The sequence below is a fragment of the Octodon degus genome, unplaced genomic scaffold, assembly GCF_000260255.1.
Source record: "Octodon degus isolate 3935 unplaced genomic scaffold, OctDeg1.0 scaffold00103, whole genome shotgun sequence".
Lineage (NCBI taxonomy): Eukaryota > Metazoa > Chordata > Mammalia > Rodentia > Octodontidae > Octodon > Octodon degus.
In genome coordinates, this window is record NW_004524679.1 from 5,690,529 (window position 1) to 5,710,761 (window position 20,233).

The window sequence follows — 20,233 nt, forward strand, 5'->3', positions numbered from 1 at the left end:
TGTGCTGCTCTGCATTGGACCCAGCTGAGTATGGACTGAAACCTCCAGTAACTGTGAGCTAAATAAACCTTTCCTTCCTTCATTTTGAGTGTCGGGTATTTGTCCCAGCAAGGAGAGAAGAGTAACTAAGACACTGTGCAACTATAATAGCTATCCCCTTTAGTCCTCATGGTTGCCAACTATAATAGCTATCCCCCTGTAGTACAGGTATAACTGTAGTACTTATCACCCTTAGTCCTTACAGGTACAACTATAATAGCTACTATCCCCTTGGTACTTACAGGTGCCTTTCATGCAAGTCATTGTTGAGGAACACAACTCAATGACCCGAACAGCAAAAGTTTGCGGTTCCTCTCCTGGTACTGTCAAAATGGAAATCTAAAATCCAGAAAAGAATAAACAAAATTGTTAGACTTCACATTAATTTTTCTATCATTAGGGTACTAACTTTTAAACTACTGCTGGTATTTGAAAAGAATGTGCCTTGCCTTCATATTTACTTTCCACAGTTTTTATATTTTATATCAGATATATTGTATTTATAATTGTCTGACATAAAATGTGTGAAATCTTCAATATTTATTAAATTCAAATCTATTTTCAGAGAATGTAATGCATTAATTCTAAAATAGATGCACTTTGGTGTTTAAAAATCAGGCAATATGAATTCACATTTGATTATTTATTTATTTATTATTATTATTATTTTTTTTTTGCGGAACCGGGGATTGAACTCAAGCCCTTGCAGTTGCCAGGGAAGTGCTTATTCCACTGAACCATCTCCCCGGCCCTACACTTGATTATTTATAAGAGCTAAAAGTAGCAGTGAAAAAAAATCACCAAAAATTAATGATGTTACCAATCACCCAAATGTCAAAACTTGTAGATTAAGTATATACTGAAACCTTTGAAAATGAATGTTTTCAAATCTAACGAACAATTATGAATGAGACCAGAAATTCAAAATCAAAAGTAAAATAAAAATTATTACAAAATGCTATTTATTGATATATGGTACACTTTCCTAAAACTACTATTATGTCATACAGCTTTATATGTTAAAGACTTTAAGTACAATCAGGTCAATACTTTTCAGTAGAGCTAGTTACAATATTAATCCTCAAAATAACCTGCAATCTAGGGAAATTATATTCTTTCTTGGAGGAAATTATATTCTTTTTGTCAGAAATGAAAGATTCAATGACACTTTTCCCTACAAGTGTTATATTTACATTTTGACTGGGAACATAATATTGATAGACCACACAGGAAACATCTACAACAAATTCTAAAACATAAATTATTTGATAATTTTGGATATCCTACTTAATGTGTATTTTTGGGTTTAAGATATCTCAAAGACTGAGCTCTTCATTTTCGTCTTAATCTCCTTAGGTGATATTCATGACAGAATGTATGCTTTAGCATTAAAGATAAACAACTAAGATATTGACTAAAAATATACTCATGATTGGAAAAGTTATCTCATCGACTTTACCAATATATAACATTTATTTTAGTTCCTGCAACTACTATTCTTTTCAAGATAAAATCAGTAACCTTCTACCACAGTACTTCTGTTACCTAAACTCTGAGAAGTTAACTGTCTCATATCTTGGGGTTAACAAAAATCACTGAGAGAGAGAGAGAGAGAGAGAGAGAGAGAGAGAGAGAGAGAGAGAGAGAGACAGAGACAGAGACAGACAGACAGAGACAGACAGTGATTCCTCTGTGGAAGATCAATTTGAAAGAGCCAAGATGACCAGTTAAAACGTAGAAAGGCAATGAGCTTTATGACTAGAACAGAGATATAGATTGATAGGAAAGAGATCCTATGATCAACACTTAAAAAGTTATATTGGCAGGAACTCAAGGTTGCTGAGATGTCAGAGAAAAAATTTATTGTTAGAAGTGTATAAGCACTATTCTGAGAGGAAGGAAGCATCAAGCCAGAAGCAGTTTTGAGACAGAAGATGGTTAAGTCAGCTATAAGTGTGTGCCACTTGCTAGCTGACACAAAGAAAGTTGGGCACAAGAGGAAACAATCCTGTGATATATTAGAAGTGTTTTCACTGATATTTATGCATAGTTCAAACTATGAGAATACATAACTGTCACTCAGTTAATGCGCACAGATCAAGATAGCGCTGTGGGATAAAAGAGGAAACTGGAGGAGCTGCAGATATTTAAGGATAGGATAGAGGAGCAAGAGTCCAGAAAAAAGCAGAGAGAAGATATCCAGGGTGATGAGAAGAATCTGGAAGGTGCAATGTCATAAAGCTCAAGCAGTATAGCTTTAAGACAAAGGGAATAATAATAATTTGTAAATGTAACAGAAAAGTCCTAGTACACAAGAATGAAAAATGTCCCCTTATCCCGACTGTTACAACATTAATTAATTTAACAAGAGACACTGTGGTAGAAATACAAGGGTAATAGGTTGTTGTTCTTTAGAAATGAATGAGAGGTAAGCAACTGGAGGTAGCAAGTATAGATAGTGTCTTGAATATGTTGATAAGGGGAGAGGACAGATTGCACATCAGTTAGAGAAAGACAAGAGCCAAATGATTCAGGGTTGGTATTTCTTAATTTTCAATTTTCAGACTGAAGTCTGCTAGTTCCCTTATGTTGAAGGGAAAATACTGCTATATCAGTCTGAAAGTATGACACAGGCAAAGAAAAAAAGGGTGGCGTGTGTGCATGTGTATCTCACATAGCAAGGGGATTTGTGAAGGAAGGTGGCCCTGGGAGAGTATGGACGGTAGGACTGGAAGGGAAGGACCAGCGCATATGGTGTGTGGCCTCACTTTCTGCCTTTGAGGCAGGAAAGTAAAGCAAGCAAGGGAGGAGCAGAATAGGTAAACAGTGAAGCCTGAGACTAATCATAGCATGAAAAGCAAGCAGGAGAAGAGGCGGGTGGCAGAGTTCACTGGTAGTGGGTGCTGAAGCAGCAGAATGACATTGGCACCCAAAACGTTGTAGTAGTATGGATTTCTCAAGCAGCCATCAATGATCCCGGCACAGATTACAGCCTGACCCAGAGACAGGCATCCCCTGCGTAGGTACAATTACAAGCTACAGAAACATGGCAACTGAAAATGTTGGGCAAAGGGCAGTTCAGAAGATATCTAGGGGAAAAAGGAAGATGGCAGATGGGGGAAATATAAACTGGGAAGAAACAGGGAATGAAGATTTGTGAACCTTTTAACAGGTTGGGTATACGAGACTAAAGGAGCTAGATGAAGGGAGCAGATTATGGCATTAAAATCCACGATTTTCAGACTTGACCATTAGCATTGTTCCACAATATGACCAGAAGAGAGGTCATTCTTCAGCTCATCATGGTGACATTTCCTTCACGTTTGACCCATTTGTACACCTCCATCCTTGGGTAATAACTTTGTTGTGTATTGTACGAATGATCCATGAGACGGGAAGTCTCAAACCTCTAAATGGTCCTACAGTTGCTCTCTTGTTTCAATGTGATTGACATCTCTCTAAGGGTAATGCTTCTAACTGTTCTCTGAATCTCATCCTCCCCAACCTTTGCCTGGACTTTGCTCCATCACTTATTCTCTTTTCCATTACTCCTTTATAGCTTAACTTCTTCTGAGAGTAGCTGTTATTAGCTCTCTTCATTTTCCTGCCTCCCTGTCACCCATTGATACACACTCATTGATTCACTCTCAAAGCTCATGGTTTTCTGGGAGATATAGAAAAGCCAATGGGCAATGAGAGGTTAGTAAGATAAGTGATACAACAGCTGTGCCAACTTTCCTATACCTATGCTCACACATATCATAGTGAACTGTACTTTCTATTTCTTTGCATCTATGCATGCTATCTGAGGGCAGGGATGCTATTTTAGTTAAAGAAAATAATACTAGAACACTGTATTTTATGTTTTAACATACACAAGTTTATTTTAAAAATATAGGACTGAATTTACCTGTTGATCTGAATTTGTTTTTAATACAGATCTATCTGTAATTAGGACTGCCCTGGAAATTTGCCTGTAAAACATAAGAGTAAAGCAATAATTTAGAACCCATGGATAAATTTCAGAAGGCATATTTCAAAGATTCAACTTAGGATAAAAGCTACACCCTCAAAAATTAAGCAAAGTCCTGCTTTAATCTTTCTTGATTCACAAAAGACAGATATGTAATTTACAGAAAAACCCTAGCTGATGCAGAATATGTGAAATTATACAAGGCTCCCCTTAAAGTAGACTCCGTAAGAGACAAGTAGTAGATACTGAATGCATCTTTGGTTTGGCATACCTATGCATGAAGTACAGAATGACAAAGAAATGTCAATATAATCACCTTGCTATTTCACCTTCCCTCAGCCAGCAGATGGAGGGGTGTCTTACCTATATTGCACATGTGAGCATGTACTCTCAGAAAAGTAACTGTCTTCCACAAGGAAATGCTTAGAGTTTATTCTCTGACCAAAGTGATCGATGACTGCATTACATCTATAACGAAGACAGACACAGCAAAAGTTACAATAATGAATAAGTAATCAAGAAAATGAACAAAATCAGAGACTGACATTGAGTCAAATAGCCATGAAGATTAAATTGCTAGTAATTTCACATTTTTTGACATAAAACTGGTATTTCTTAACAGAATATATGTTATTGTTGCTGTTTTGACATTTAAAAACTGTAACACGAATATAGGCTATAACTTAAGTATTTACTTTGATTGCCATTAATAACAAAGAGTAAAGATAGGAATAATAATTATAAGTGTAACTAAAATCTTTCCTTGTTTGGGAACATAATGCATTTTCTTTAAGAAAACACTTTCCTTTTTTTCCCCTTTAACAGTTTTAAGAAAATAGAGAGAAAAGTCGAATATCTTGTGATATCATTCACAGCTTATAAAAGCCACTAACGGCCTTCTCTTTTCCTGTTAAATGTTGCTTTCCTTCTGGCTGAAGAATAGCTTTCTGCTCATGTATTTGATAATGTTTTAAACAGGAAAAAAGGGATAAAGCTTCTTTTAACATCTATTTCTACTCCACTTCAAAGGATGATCATAGAAAGACTTCTTTCAAGTGCCGTTTCCAAATAAGGAAAACACTTAATGTACGAACATTATCAGGTCTCTGTCATCCGATATGTATTCAGACAATGAATCATATAGAACCCTCCATTGACCTTCTTTCAACGTGTCTAGATAAAAGGATGGAAATTAGAACCCATCTCCTTGCAGTGCCACAAGTTATAAATGTACTTTATAGGGCTCATTATCCAAACTAATGGACTAAGGGTGACATCCTTGAAATGGACTTCAAAGCAAGTATGTTATATTTCAGGAACTATATGCAAATGACTGTTTGCTACACCTTTTTATTATGGAAATATCAACTTACTTTTGTTACAGCTTCTTTTGTAACCAGAATTACTTTATTAGAAAAATACTGCTCTGCATAAAATATAAATAACTTCAAACTCAAATTTAAAATATATAGGTGTCAGTTAAAGCATGTTGAATTGTTAAAATAAGCAAAATACCTGATATTTATTATTCATAAATGTATTAAAAATAAAAAAATACTCAAAATCGATAGTCATAGGAATTTGATTAATTTGTACTTCCTAAAGACAGATTATGCTTTTGTTAGTATCTTGGAATAAATGACATAACACTGTTTTCAAGACAGAAATGATCTCTAGTGGGATTATGTGTGTATAATGTACATTTTAACCCGACTTTATATAACATTTGTCATATGAGTATAAAAATGATTCTCCCATCTCATTTTACTTCTTTTCCTTCGCCTCCGATACCGCCTCACATTTCACTATATTGTAGTTTTGGTCTTACAAAATACTTAACTAGATAAATGGTACTTATGCTTAGACATTTTTCAGAATAATTGTTTCATAACTAAAAAATTTCTCTTTCAGTCTGTGTTTTAAAGTATCTATAAGCAATTTGAAAAACACAGTTCTTGAAAGAATGGTGATGACAAATGTATTGATCTACTATTACACATTGATCTCTGTGTCCTGTAAGCATTGACTAACCTTTTCCTTACCTTTTACTGAGAGACTACAGACAATCAAGAAAAAATAATGCATGTAGAAGATGGGGGTGTAAAATGTCCTATGTCTTGAAAAAGATTTTGGTTATGTATATTTATCATTTATCAGCTAATGAGCAAGTAAGATTTGGACACTTATCTGTAAATATTACATTTAAAAAAACACTAGAAAATAATTAGTGAAATGCATAGTGAAGTGTTTAAGGAGAACTTTATAAATATGTACAATATACTGTGAAATGCATAAAAAGGTAAACAGAAGTTTGGGCATGGTGGTGAATGTCTATAATCTCAGTGTTCTTAGAGGCTGAAGCAGAAAGATAGAGAGTTTGAGCCCATCCTGGACAATTTATTGACTTAGTGCGACTCTGTCAGAAAATTAAAAAAAAAAAAAAAAGCTAGGGATGAAGCTCAGTGTGAAGGCTCTGGATTTAAACCCTAGAACTAGAAAAAAAAGGGGGGGGAATTAATATTTGGGTAGATGTGTGATTAAGCTATTATATTAAAATATTAACTGTGTAGTCTTGGTTGTAGGTATGTAGTTGTTCACTTTATTTTTATTTTTTATTTTTTTGCATTTTTTAGGACAAGGTGTACAGGGTCTCACTGTGTAAATCAGACTTATAGTGATCCTCCTGTTTACAGCCTCCCAAGTGCTGGGATTACAGGTACGTGCCACTATGCCCAGTTTCAATCGTATCTCAGTGCACCCCGAAGGCGGGCCCAGCACTGCAGGTCTAAGGATTGAACTTCAGGCCCCTACATCTGCCTAAGCAGGTGCTTTAATCTGCTGAGCATCTTTGGCATAGTTTTTAAATTTTTCATCATAAAGTGTTGCAATAAAAGTGAGGAGTACTATTAAATTCTAGAATAAATTTTAAAAAATTTGAAAGAGTTCTCATTCAAGTAACTTAAGAGTCCACACAATTAAACTTGGCTTTCAAACTTGTGGAGATCTCCTTGCTTTATAGGTTTCTAAACACTAATAGGGCTAATTAAGTGGTAGCTATCCCTTTGTTGACAGAGAGATATTGGTTTCAGAAGTTATAGTATTAGAAGGAATTAATGGAGATCATTCAAAGAGGAAATCTGGAGCTATGAGAATTAAAGAGCTTAACTATGGAAAGACAACATATTAGCACATGTGTTTATGTTGAAGCTTCTGATGAAGAAGTGATTCTCAAAGGAGGAGGAGAAGGAAGCAAATCAGAACCACACCTGGGGGACTTTCTTAAATTATAAGTACCCCTGGAGATTCTGATAAGCTTCCAAATCCCAGGCAAGAATCACTGTCAAACATGCCACTGCTACTGCTGCACCTTTTTGTTGTGCTAGGTAAAGAAAAGTAAGCAGCTACCGGTATAAAGAAAATATCTATTTATGTAGAGATAGATGTGACAGTCACATATATCCAGTATCAGTATGACAGATGAAGATAACACAACTCACCTGTTAGTCTCACTCTTACTCTGAAGTACTGAAGCTCTAGACCTAAGCCAGTGGTGGCGAACCTATGGTACACATGTTGCAGAATGCTCTAAAGGTTTGCCATCACTGATAAGCAATGCTATTTAAACCAAGACATGATTAAGCAAATGGTAAGATTTGTTTTTCCCTTAGATACTTGAGTTACCGTCAAATATTCAGTCTAATTGGGAGTATGTAATAAAGAAAGGAACACTGATTTGGGACTTAACCTTAATATTTGTATTATAAAGATTAATAGAAAAATTAGATAACATTTGAGTAAAGGGAAGCAGTATAACAAAAAGCATTGCCAAAACCAATAAAATAGCCTGCTACCCACACCTTCTGTATGAACCTGAGGAGGCCATTAAAGATTAAAAACACTTAGAATTTAGTTGAGTGCTTCACTGAGACCCATAAATAGTAATGTGAAGAAGAACATGATAAAGAGTTTCCTGTTACAGGGACACAATGGCCAAGTTGATCATAAGAATCACTGAAGCCAGACAGAATATTTCACAGGCAAAGTTTTCTAAAGCAACAAATCACAGTATTAATTTGGTTCAGTGAAATTAAGGTATAAATACAAAAATGCCAATAAGAAAATACCGAGCAAGACAAAACTCAGGATCTTGAAGTTGGCCCAGAAGAGAATAGCATTATCATAGGTATTCGATCATTACAATATCTAGAATATGACAATTAATTATACAGTATAGAAGGTAGAATTCATAGGTTGAACAATTAAAAAGAAAAGTATTAAGATTCATAACCATTGAAGGAAACAGATAATTTTTCCTATTCAATATGCCTTTTTGAGTTTCCTCAAAAACATTATTTCAAATGTCATCTCCTTTCTAAAGCCATCTCAAAGTGCTACCCATGTTTTTTTTGGCATTGTCCAGGTGATGTTATTTTTAGGTATATAGAATGCAAGAGTATGAGCTAACTGAGGTTCTCACTCAGATTTCAGAGGAAGGTCTGGAAGAACAGCGTGCACCGGTAGGTGGGTACATGAAGCTGTGGGATAAGCCAAAGTTGGAGTGGATACCTCACCAAGTGAGAAATGGCAGGAATATGGAATATCATTTGAAAAAAGCCATAGGTAGTAAGAGGAGCCAGTCCAAGAGAAGTCACGTGGGTACAACCACCAAGGCCAGGGGGAAGGGCTGCCCAAACCCTTTGAAATTCACATTGCATTACTAGATGCTATACATGGTGCTCTAGGATTTAATATATAATCTTCTGAGTTTCTGATCTTGCTATGTTCCTATTCGTTTCTATCCTATTATACCTTGTTCTGAACTAAAAATGTTTAAACCGTACCATTGTATATTTTGCATTTTGAATTGTATAGAGGTTCAGAGCTAAGAGTTTACCTTGATTTTCAGAGAAGACTAACTCTTTAACAATCGTGGAATGACAGACTTTGGAAAGGGCACTATTGTATTCTCAGTTGTACTTAGGGTATTTTTATCATGTTAGGGGAAATTATAAACTTGTTTTTATTTGGAGATTAAGTACAGTTTAAAGAGGTGTTTGGATGTCAAATTGACAAATGTTTGAATGTGATGGGTAAGCTTCATTATTAATTTGAAAGGTTTGGGAGTTGCCTAGGGGATTACTGAAGCACACTTCTGTCTGTTTCTCAATATGTCATGAAGGCCTGACCTTTGTACTCTGTCTGGTGTCTGGCCCCTTCCTCTCTGGTGCAGTTCTCCAGCTCCAATTTCTAGCAGACATGAACTAAGCAGTGTTGCTTCACCACACACTTCTGCCCTAATATTTCTTCCTAGCAGTAAGTATGCTATGGACTGAAACCTCTGATTCCATATGGAAAATGAAGCTGTCCTCCTTTTAAGCCATTGTGCATACCAGGAATTGGGAACAGGGATGGAAAATCTGGCCTATACAAGCATAACCGGACAATGAAATGGGAAGTGATGAGGGAAAAGTCTTGAGAGGCAGGTAGGAGCAGATCCCATCTCACATGTGAAAAAAGATTTTAGACATTATTCTGAGGTTGTGTAAACTTGCTGAAGCTCTTTAAATAGCAAAGAGGAAAGCAATAACTGCAGGCTGTAGAGATATCACTGTATAATTACTTGTTTACATGTTTATTTTGTAATATTCTCCTATAGAATATAAGCCTCAAGAGCAAGAGCATGGTTGCCTCATTTTCTTTGTATCCCCAGTGCCCTCAGGAAATAATGAATAGTTCTTACACGACATAAGTGAATGGATGGATTATGGAAGTACTCCATGCCTGTGAACAATATAAAAACAAAAACCAAAAAACTGATTTAGGAGGTAAGGAGTCTCTTTGCATATGTGTTTCTTCTAAAGCACTGCCAAGATACTAATTTCAAAGCAGCGAATTTAATCTTGTTCAAAACTATAACTGATTATACTTCACTCCTTAGCATAGCAGAAAAGCATCTTCACAATAGTTCTTCTTATATGTGATGCAATGTCTCCAATTATATTAATGATTGCTACTAACATGTATTGAGGTCCTGAGATGAATAACAAAGAGTTTTCTGAGATTTATGTGTTCAAATAATATTAATAATAAACAAACAAGGTAGATCCTACTAAGTGTTCCACTTTCCAGATAATGAAACTACAGCACAGAGAAGCCAAACAGCTTGTTTAAGTTCACATAGCTAGGAAGTCACAAAGTCTGGATGTAAATCCGGTCTACTTGACTTTATAGCCTGAATTCTTCACTACCTTTTCTGCACGAAGAGCAAGGTCCATGGTTTATTTACACACTTATCCTCATAGTGATGGGGGCTGTCATACTCACTACTATTCTGCAAAAGGAATGTGTTAAATTAGAGCTTAAGCAAAGACAAATGTTTTCAAGAATCAGCCACCTGTTCAGCCTAAGCGTATCACTCACTATTAACATCTAAATATCTAGGTATAATTTTTCTGGACATCAGAAAAGACGCCTTCAAAAAGCTGGTATTGCAAGATATTCAGGAAGTGAAACATCTGAAGTCTATAAGGAACACTAGATGAAATAACAGACTACTAATTAGAGATATATGTGGTGTAAGGTCACATCTACCTTACCCAAATATCAAATACTGCATTGCTAAACAGTCAATTTTAATTTACAGTTTTACCCAGTTAGCATAGATGTGAAGGAAAAGGAAGCTCTTCAAAAATAGCATTCAGAAATTTCAGAAATAGTCCACAGAGGTCCAGTATTATAATTTAGAAAAAAACAGATATATACCTACATCTTCTCAAATGAAGCAGTGCCAAACAATGACATAACAAAGAGAGCACAGGCAGTGTGGGTCTCAGGAAAAATGAAATAAATCAAAATGAATCACCTTATAATCTATCACAACATAGGTGTGCATTGATTTACACATTTCATATACTTTTACTTCATGTACTTATTTACATGTCTTATTCTCTCCAACTCTGTATTGTACATTGCTATGTATTTACCACAATAAACATAATGCTATAAACATTTATGTTTCTACCAGCTTTTCTAAATGTAAGATGAAAAAGAAAGCACACAAAAGCTATAAAATGTCAGTAATTTTCATTTGTTCATTTAAGTCAAAGTTACTGAGTATAATGGCGCTAGGAACCTGCCTTGGTTCTGGAGATGCTATACTAATGTCCTTCCTTCACTTACAGAGAACTCACCAAGGAAGTATACAAGGAGATATGATCAAAGTTCAAAGAGAGGATTCTGTTCTAGACTATGGGATCAGATATTAAACTTAGAAACCTGACCTGAAGTATGAGGAGCCCTTAACCAAAGGAAAGAAGGCTCAAGAAAGAAAAATACCTATTTTTTTTTAGACAGGGTCTCATTACGTAGCTTAAGTTAGCCTTGAACTCATGCAGATCCTCTTGCCTCAATCTCCCAAGGGCTGGAATTACAAGCATATGTCACCATGCCTATTGAAGATTATCAAGTGTGTGATAGTTATTTACACTGAGGCATACGAAATATTTCAGGGTTATGTGTAAATATTAAGAAAAAGCTAAGTAATTTCTATGTATTTTAAATAAATTGAAGCATGTCAGATCTGGAAGGAAACTACAAGTTTCCTCCAATTACCTCAGTCTGTCTAGTTCTTGTTGCAATATAGTAACTGGTTCAGAGAAAAAGGCTTTTCAACTGTTATTTATGGTAGTGATAAAAATTCTAACTCTTCTCTTATTCTAGGGCCAATAGACCTTACTGTACATGTTAGGTGTTATATACCAAATGTTTCATTTCAAGTATTTCTATAAAGATATAAAGGATGTCAAATTAGGAGCATTTTGCCTGCTATATATAATTAAAATTTGATTGCTAGTCTGTATTTGCAGGTTTATCTTGATAAAGCACTGGAAGGAATTAAGACCTAGAGCACCCAGTGCATTACAGAACAGCTCTCTTGGCTAAATTTACCTTATATCCCAGCGTTTTACAGTGTCATTTATATTAGACTTTTTTTGTGGTGTTCCTTAAAAAAAATTTCCTGGCAGTACCCTACATGTATTATAAAACTTCACTCTCTAAGGATAAGGCACAGCAATTTGTCATCTCTATAAGCTTATTTGATAATTCTTAGGCACATTAAAATTTGAAAACTACCAATCTGGCAGATTCTTTGATTTCTAGATCTTTAGCCTTTAACTACCAGGTGCAACTGAAATCTGCACAAATCATAGAGAAGAGTTCTGCTGTGCAAAATATATCATAAAAACTCTGTCAAAACTAAGTTAAATGTGCCCTTTAGTTTAATAAATTATGTCACTGTATTACCCTAAACATTTTTTTAAAAAGTAACAGAGCCATGCAAAGATTTCATCACTGAAAATAAAATGTGGGACTGGAATAAGGACCCCAAAGGTTAAAACAGTCTAAGCAAATAAGCATCAAACATCCTTTCTGACATGACAGCATTTTATTGATTAAAATGAATTTATAAGGAAAAATAAATCTGGGTATCATAAAGACAACCAACCACTCCTTCAAGAACTTCCACTGAGCTTTTTATAAACCAAGGTATGAATATCCTGGGCCTTTAGGGACATACTTTTCACTGCAGATTATCAGGTTTCATACATGTAGTCCCTTTCTCTTAGAGTGCTAACAATACTTTACAAGTCATTTAAATCATGTTATTTTACTTAACTGAAGTGCTGCATGTTTCTAGAAGTGAGATTTTTAGCTATACTTCAAAATACTAATTTATTACAATATAACTAGTTTATGAAAAGTTAATACCTATTTATGTCATTTAGACTATACCAAATTATTATAAAATTAATAGAAAAGCTTAAAATATATACTGATTGAGATTCTAGTTTAAAATAGTAAGGTACTTTATTTTTGTTCATATACTCCTAAAATAGTCACATAAGAAAGATAGGCTAGGAGATGCTTCAGGATATGTAACCTGAAAGAAAAATACATAATTTCAACAGATCCAGCTGATCCACTTCAGTTTCAGGCAAGCACTTATTCCACTGAGCTATCTCCCCAGGCCCCCACTTAAGTTTCAATGTAAACTTAGAAATGGTAGAATCTTATCTTCTTTAATATAATTTTATTTAAGGTGGGTATTTTATTAATAATAAATCCTAAGAAAAATAATTGAAATATAAAAATATACAGATAAGTAGAGTAAGTATTCATCTTTGCTTTAAAAAGAAAGTAATTTCTTATTTCAATCCAAAACCAGCCTTAGCCTGGACACTAGTATAAAAGAAATTATCCTCAGACAACAGGGCAGCATAGTTTATTATAACAATGTTCCTAAAACCTCATTAAAGTCTTTTCTCTTGGAGTGACATGCATTATCAGTAGAGATTAATCTGGTGAGTCTTTAGGTGAGCTTCATTTTAAAAAATGCAGTAACAGAGGGCTTTGTTATCATCCGATGAAAATCAATTAGAGGAGGTAAGGCCACAAGGAAAACTAACATCACTCATGATGCACCCTGGGCAGCTGAAATGATTTGTCTTCCAAGCTTCGATGATCAGAAACTATTGTATAGTCATATTGCAGGAAAATTAATTCAGTTTCTATATTCTGAACTCCCTTTCTTTGTTCTAGAGGACCTAAACACAAATTATTTTTAATCAAGGTTGATACGTTATTAATACCAAGGAGGATCTTTCAAGAATCATATTTTTTAAAAATTGACTTTAGTATTTTTCACCTGGGTTTAGGGGCATAAATACGGGAAGATTACTTATATCATCCTTACTTTCCAGATTCTTTGTCCACTACAAGGCACTGTATAGAATGGCGAAGACAATAGATTCCTCCAAAGACAGCACACATCCTAGAAAGAGATTAGAAAAATGGGAATTAGGATGATTGGGTTGAAGTTTAGGGTAACATTTTAAGAATTTTACATTTAACATTAGTAATCATTATTACAGATAAAACATTTGACAGTTTGTAATTTTCTCTATGATGGTATTAAGAATTTCAGAGGTAAATGAGCACAATTGTGATACATCACAGTTGATATTAGTAACAATAATACAACAGTGAAATCTAGAATTTGGATAAAGTCACAAATGTCCCTAAGTAAGGCTCAAATATCGTATCAAAATGAGCACCTACACACCTAAGGTACATAAACCACAAATATTCTCATAAGTTGATGCATGAATCACACAATAGATATCACCAGAGAGAAGTATTAGGAAAAGATCCACCAGGAAAGACTTCAAGAGACTGGAAAGTTTAACTGTCATAAAAGTAGAGCATATGAGTTGATGAATCAGAAGCTCCAAAGAGTTTGTCTAAGCAATCTTAAGTACATGGGTATTAATGTCCCTGTAGGGAGAAGAGAGGCTTTACAATCTAAACAACGCAAAAGCAGAAAAAAAAAATACTCTCTCACAACACCTGGATTCTTAAGGGGCTGAAGCTAAAGGACGATCTACAAAACAAATCTACTTACTAATAGAGGCAAAAAATAAAACTCTTTTATCTTTTAGTTTAACCTCACACAGGCTGGGGGATTTGTAATACATTACTACATAATACAATTCACTGCAATCCAACCAATAAAATATGAAAAGTGGGCTCCGTGTCAGTGACAACTGTGGTGTAGTGATAAAAGCAATAAATAAAGCTTTCTGGTAGGATGTGATTACAATGAAGGTCTTGGAAAACCATCAAAGACAATTATCTGATGATGAATTTAGAAACTAAAATTATATATTGCATGACAAAAATTGTCACACTTGAGTAATAATTAGTAGACACAATAAACAACAGAATTTAAGTGCTCAAAACTGTACTCAGGTAGACCTACATAGAGATTATGAATATGCTTTAAATGGATTAATCAAATAATGGAATTTCCAAAGCTGAAAATGTAATGTTCATGATATCCACACCCTACTCCTTGAAACTTGTAAATTATGTTATCTAATGTAGAAGAATGATTTTATAGAAGTGTTTAAATAATGATCTTGAGGGTGAATGTGTAGGAGAGCTTTCGGCTACCATGCACCAGCAGGACCTGCCAGTCCCAGCCCAGGCGCAGCATGGGTGAGATACTCTTCCATACCTTTGGGACACCCCTCACCACTCCTCAGCAACCCCCAACCTGCTGGCCCTGCAGGAATTTCTGCGGCATTCCAGGAAACCCCAGATCCAGTCCAAGCCCAGGCATGGTGATTGTGTGGGAGAGCTCCCACCTATCCTGCGCCAGCGGGATCTGCCAGACCCAGCCCAGGTGCAGCATGAGAGAGACCTTCTTTCATGCCCTTGGGAAGCCCCCCCCCCCATACTCTGCAGCATTCCCCACCCTTCCTGCCTGGTGCGAATTTCTGCTGCTTTCTGGGGACCCCCAGTTCTAGTCCTAGCCGAGGCCTGGTGAGTGTGTGGGAAAGCTGCCTCTCCTCCCTACTCCACATTTTCTCCACCAGACTCAGGTCAGCCCTGGCATACAGGTCTGACGTGAAACCCTGCAGCTGCAATCCCTGCAGAGATTATAGAGGACAGAACCGCACAGGTAATCCGGGAGCAGAACATCTTGCCAGAGGGGAACAACAGGTTCATTCCCAAGGGCAGCAGCAGCCAGAGATTTATTCCTGAGGACAGCAGCCAGACCCAAGCCAGACCCAACTGGATAAATCCAAACTTCTTAGATCTGCACCTGAACTTCAGTTGGTGCTAAAGTTATAACTGCAACAAAACTCTACAACAAAGGTCACAAGACAGTGCTACACAAAATGACAAAGAGAAGGAGCAAAATGAAATCTCAGAACACAAGCCCACCTATAAAAAGTGCAGAGGACACTAATACAGAAAAAATGGAATCAAACAGCTGAAATTAATGAATCAATGGCTTCTGAAATAAAGAAACAGCTGCAAAAAGATACAGAGGAACTCAGATTGGAAATAAAAAAAGAAATCCCTGAAGTACTAACACCTGTAGTAAAGAATCAAATGCAGAAACATGGAGGAAAACCAGTGCCGACCCAGAACAACTGCAGAGGACACTAGTTCAGCACAACTGGATTAATTAATTCCATCCATAGTAAATAAGCAACAGCAGAAAGTCAGAGAGGAACTCAGAGTGCAATTCTTTTCTACTAGCTCAGCTCAAATGTATGAATTAATTGTGTCCATGGTAAATAAGCAACAACAGAAAGTTACAGAGGCATTCAGAGTGGAATTTTCTGAAATAAGAAAATAATTCTCAGAACTCATAGCATCTGAAGAAAAGAATCAACTACAGAAACATAAAGAGGAAACACAATCGGAAGAAAACAACTCAGTAAAAGAATTAATAACTGCTTCTAAAGAAGACATCGACAAAAAAATACAGGAGACTAGAAAAACGACGGATTCCTTGAATGAACAATACAGGAAAGAAATAGATCGCATGAAGCAGAGTCAAAGAGATATAGAGGAAATTAAACTCTCAATCACAAGTTTACAAAACTGTTTCAGTGAAAGTCAGGACAGAGTTTCTGATCATGAAGAGGCTGGTGCAGCTAGTGAAAAGGTAAGAAAGGATCTCTTAAAAACAACTAGGATGCAGGAAAGAATAATGTATATCCTGAAAGATGATGCATACATGAACAACATGAGACAAATAGGCATCAATGAGAAAGCAGGAGTGAATATAAAGGACCTTAAAAAATATGGGCAGAAGTAATGGCAGAAAACTGCCCAAATATGAGGAAACAATCTGACATTCAGGTAATAGAAGACTAAAGAACTCCAAGTAACCTCAACCCAATTAAAAACATACCGAGACATATAAAAGTCAAGCTCCCAGAAATTCAGCACAAGAATAATATACTGAAGATGCTAGAGAAAAGAAGCAGATCACATTCAAAGGAAAAGCCCATCAGAATTACGGCCGACTTCTCTTCACAAACCAAGAGGCAAAAAGAGCATGGAGCAGAGTACTTCAAGTCCTCTATGAAAACAAATTCCAGCCCAGACTACTATACCCTGCAAAACTCTCTTTTAAGTTTCATGGAGAAGTGAAAAACTTCCATGACATAAAACAACTAAAGAATTTTATGATGACAAAGCCAACACGACACAGGCTACTGAAAGATGTTCTAGAGAGAGAACAAAATAACCAGAACTCCATGAATGAGATCAGGAGCAACCAACTAAATAGGGCAAGCAATTAAACTCAGGAGAAAAAAGAGTAAACAACAACAGGTAAATAACATGTCAACTGTAAGTCAATATATCTCAATTATAACCATCAATGTAAATGGACTCAATTCACCAATTAAGAGAAATAGACTTGCATAGTGGATTAGGAAACAAAATCCAACAATATGCTGTATACAAGAAACACATCTAACTCATAAAGACATTCATAGGCTGAACGTCAAAGGATGGAATACAGTATTACATGCCCCAGCACCTCAGAAAAAAGCAGGGGTAGCATTGCTATTCTCAGTCTCAACTTCAAACCAACCATGATCAAGTGAAATAAAGAAGGCCACTATATACTGGTGAGGGGAAAAATTGAAGAGGAAGAGGTAACACTCATAAATATGTATGTACCAAACATGGGACCACCCAACTGTATAAGCAAATCTTAATGGACATGAAAAATCTAATATCCAACACCACAAATTTACAGGATACCTTAATACCCCTTATCCCAAAAGGATAGGTCAAACAGAAAAAAATTAGCAACGAAATAACATAAATGAACGAGAGTTTGAAACAAATGAACTTGGTGGGCATATACTAAGTATTCCACCCAAACACAGCTGAATACACATTTTTCTCAGCTGCACATGGGTGGTTTTCTAAAATAGACCACATACTGGCCTATAGGTCATGCTTAAGTATATGCAAGACAACAGAAATTATCACATGCATATTATCCACCACAGTGCAATGCACTGGAAATAAATGACCAAGGAAATGAGAAAAGCCCCCTAAATAGATGGAAATTAAGTGACACCCTCCTCAGGAAGCAATGGGTCACAGATGAAATAAAACAAGAATTTCAACAATATCTGCAATTCAATGAAAATTCATGCACAACTTATTGGAATTTATGCGATATGATGAAAGCAGTTCTCAGAGGGAAATTCATAGCTGTGAACTCACACATTAGGAAAACAGAACGGGAACAAATGAATACCCTAATGCTTCACCTTCAACAACTAGAAAAGGAAGAGCAAACCAAACACAGAGCCCAAAGATAGGAGAAAATAATAAAGATTAGAGCAGAAATTAATTCAATTCAGACGAAGAAAACAATTCAAAGAATTAACAAAGCAAAAAGCTGATTCTTTGAAAGATTAAATAAAATTGATAAGCCCCTGGCTAAACTATCAAAAAGAAAGAAAAAAATTCAAATACAAGCAATAAGGAATGAAAAGGGTGTAATTATCACAGACACGGTGAAAATTCAGAAGATTATCAATAGCTACTTCGAGAATCTTTACTCTCACAGAATAGAAGACACAGAAGGAATGGACTGACTCCTAGAAAAGTACAAATTACACCAACTGAATAGACAAGATATAACCACTCTCAATAGTCCAACAACAGTCAAAGAAATATGAGATGTAATAAAAAAAAAACCTACCAACAATGAAAAGTCTAGGTCCGGATGGATTCACAGCTGAATTCTACAAGAAATTTACAGAGAATGTAGTCCCTATACTCCTCAAAATCTTTCATGAAATTGAAAAGGAAGCAATCCTCCCAAAAGCATTCCTGGAGGCAAGTATTATACTGATACCTAAACCAGGGAAAGACGCAACTAAGTAAGAGAAGTACAGGACAATCTCATGAACATGGATGCCAAAATCCTCAATAAAATCCTAGCAGATAGAATACAGCAAATCATCAAGAAGATCATACACCATGACCAGGTAGGATACATCCCAGGGATGCAAGGATGGTTCAGTATTTGAAAATCTATAAACGTAATACACTACATCAATAGAGCAAAAACAAAAAACCACATGATCATATCAATTGATGCAGAAAAGGCTTTTGACAAAGTGCAACATTCATTCATGTTCAAAGTCCTACAGAACATTGGAATAGATGGCCTCTATTTCAATCTGGTAAAAGCTATCTATGAAAACACAACAGCTAACATCATCCTAAATGGGGAAAAACTAAAATATTTTACGCTTAGATCTGGTATAAGACAACGATGCCCTCTATCCCTACTCCTATTCAACATAGTTCTGGAATCATTAGCTAAAGCCACTAGACAAGAGAAAGAAATAAAATGAATAAGAACAGGTAAAGAAGAAGTTAAATTATCATTATTTGAAGATTATATGATTCTTTACTTGGAAGACCCAAAAAACTCCACCAAGAAGCTACTAGAATTAATAAAAAAATTCAATAGCATAGCAGGTTATAAAGTAAATACCCAAAAGTCAATAGCATTCCTCTACACAGATAACAAACACACTGAGAAAGAAAGCATAGTAAAAATATCTTTTACAATAGCACCGAGAAAAATGAAATACCTTGGAATTAATCTAACTAAAGAAGTCAAAGATGTTTTCAAGGAAAATTACAGTACTCTTCAAAAAAGAGATCGTAGAGGATTTCACAAAATGGAAATTTATTCCCTACTCCTGGTTAGGAAGAACCAACATTGTGAAGATGGCCATACTCCCAAACTTACTGTACAGATTTAATGCAATTCCTATCAAACTACCACCAACATAACTCACAGAACTAGAGAAATCATTCCTAAAATTTATTTGGAAGCAGAAAGGGCCTAGAATACCAAAGGTAATACAGAGCAATAAAATCAAGACAGGAAGCATTACAATTGTGACTTGAAATTATACTACAAGACTACTGTGATAAAATCAGCACGGTACTGGCAACAAAATATACCTGTGGATTAATGGAACAGATTAGAAGATGCTAAAGCCAATACGAACACACTCAGCCACCTTATCTTTGACAAAGGGGAGAAATGTACTCACTAGAAGAAAGACAGCCTCTTTAACAAATGGTGCTGGAAAATCTGGCTCTATATATGCCGAAAACTCAACCCTGACACAGGTCTATCACTATGAGCTACGCTGAAGTCAAAATGCATTATAGATATAAACATTAAAAGAGACACTAAATATTCTGGAAGAGAAAGTAGGAGGAACTCTTGAAGAGATAGGGGTAGGCAAAGATTTCATGAACAAAAATCAAATCACACAGAAAACAGATGAAAGAATTAACAAC

The 20,233-nt window shown here is 35.6% G+C and overlaps 1 protein-coding gene across 1 annotated transcript in view; it reads right to left on the reverse strand.

Moving 5' to 3' along the window:
- The window catches only part of Chm (CHM, Rab escort protein 1), a 309,216-nt gene that overhangs the window by 61,722 nt on the left and 227,261 nt on the right, over window positions 1–20,233 (reverse strand). Inside the window, exons 7-10 of the mRNA XM_012516367.2 lie at window positions 13,767–13,844; window positions 4,376–4,480; window positions 3,950–4,013; window positions 282–378 (exon numbers count right to left, since the gene is read on the reverse strand). Of these exons, the coding sequence (XP_012371821.1) occupies window positions 282–378; window positions 3,950–4,013; window positions 4,376–4,480; window positions 13,767–13,844 (344 nt within the window). The remainder of the gene's footprint in view (window positions 1–281; window positions 379–3,949; window positions 4,014–4,375; window positions 4,481–13,766; window positions 13,845–20,233) is intronic.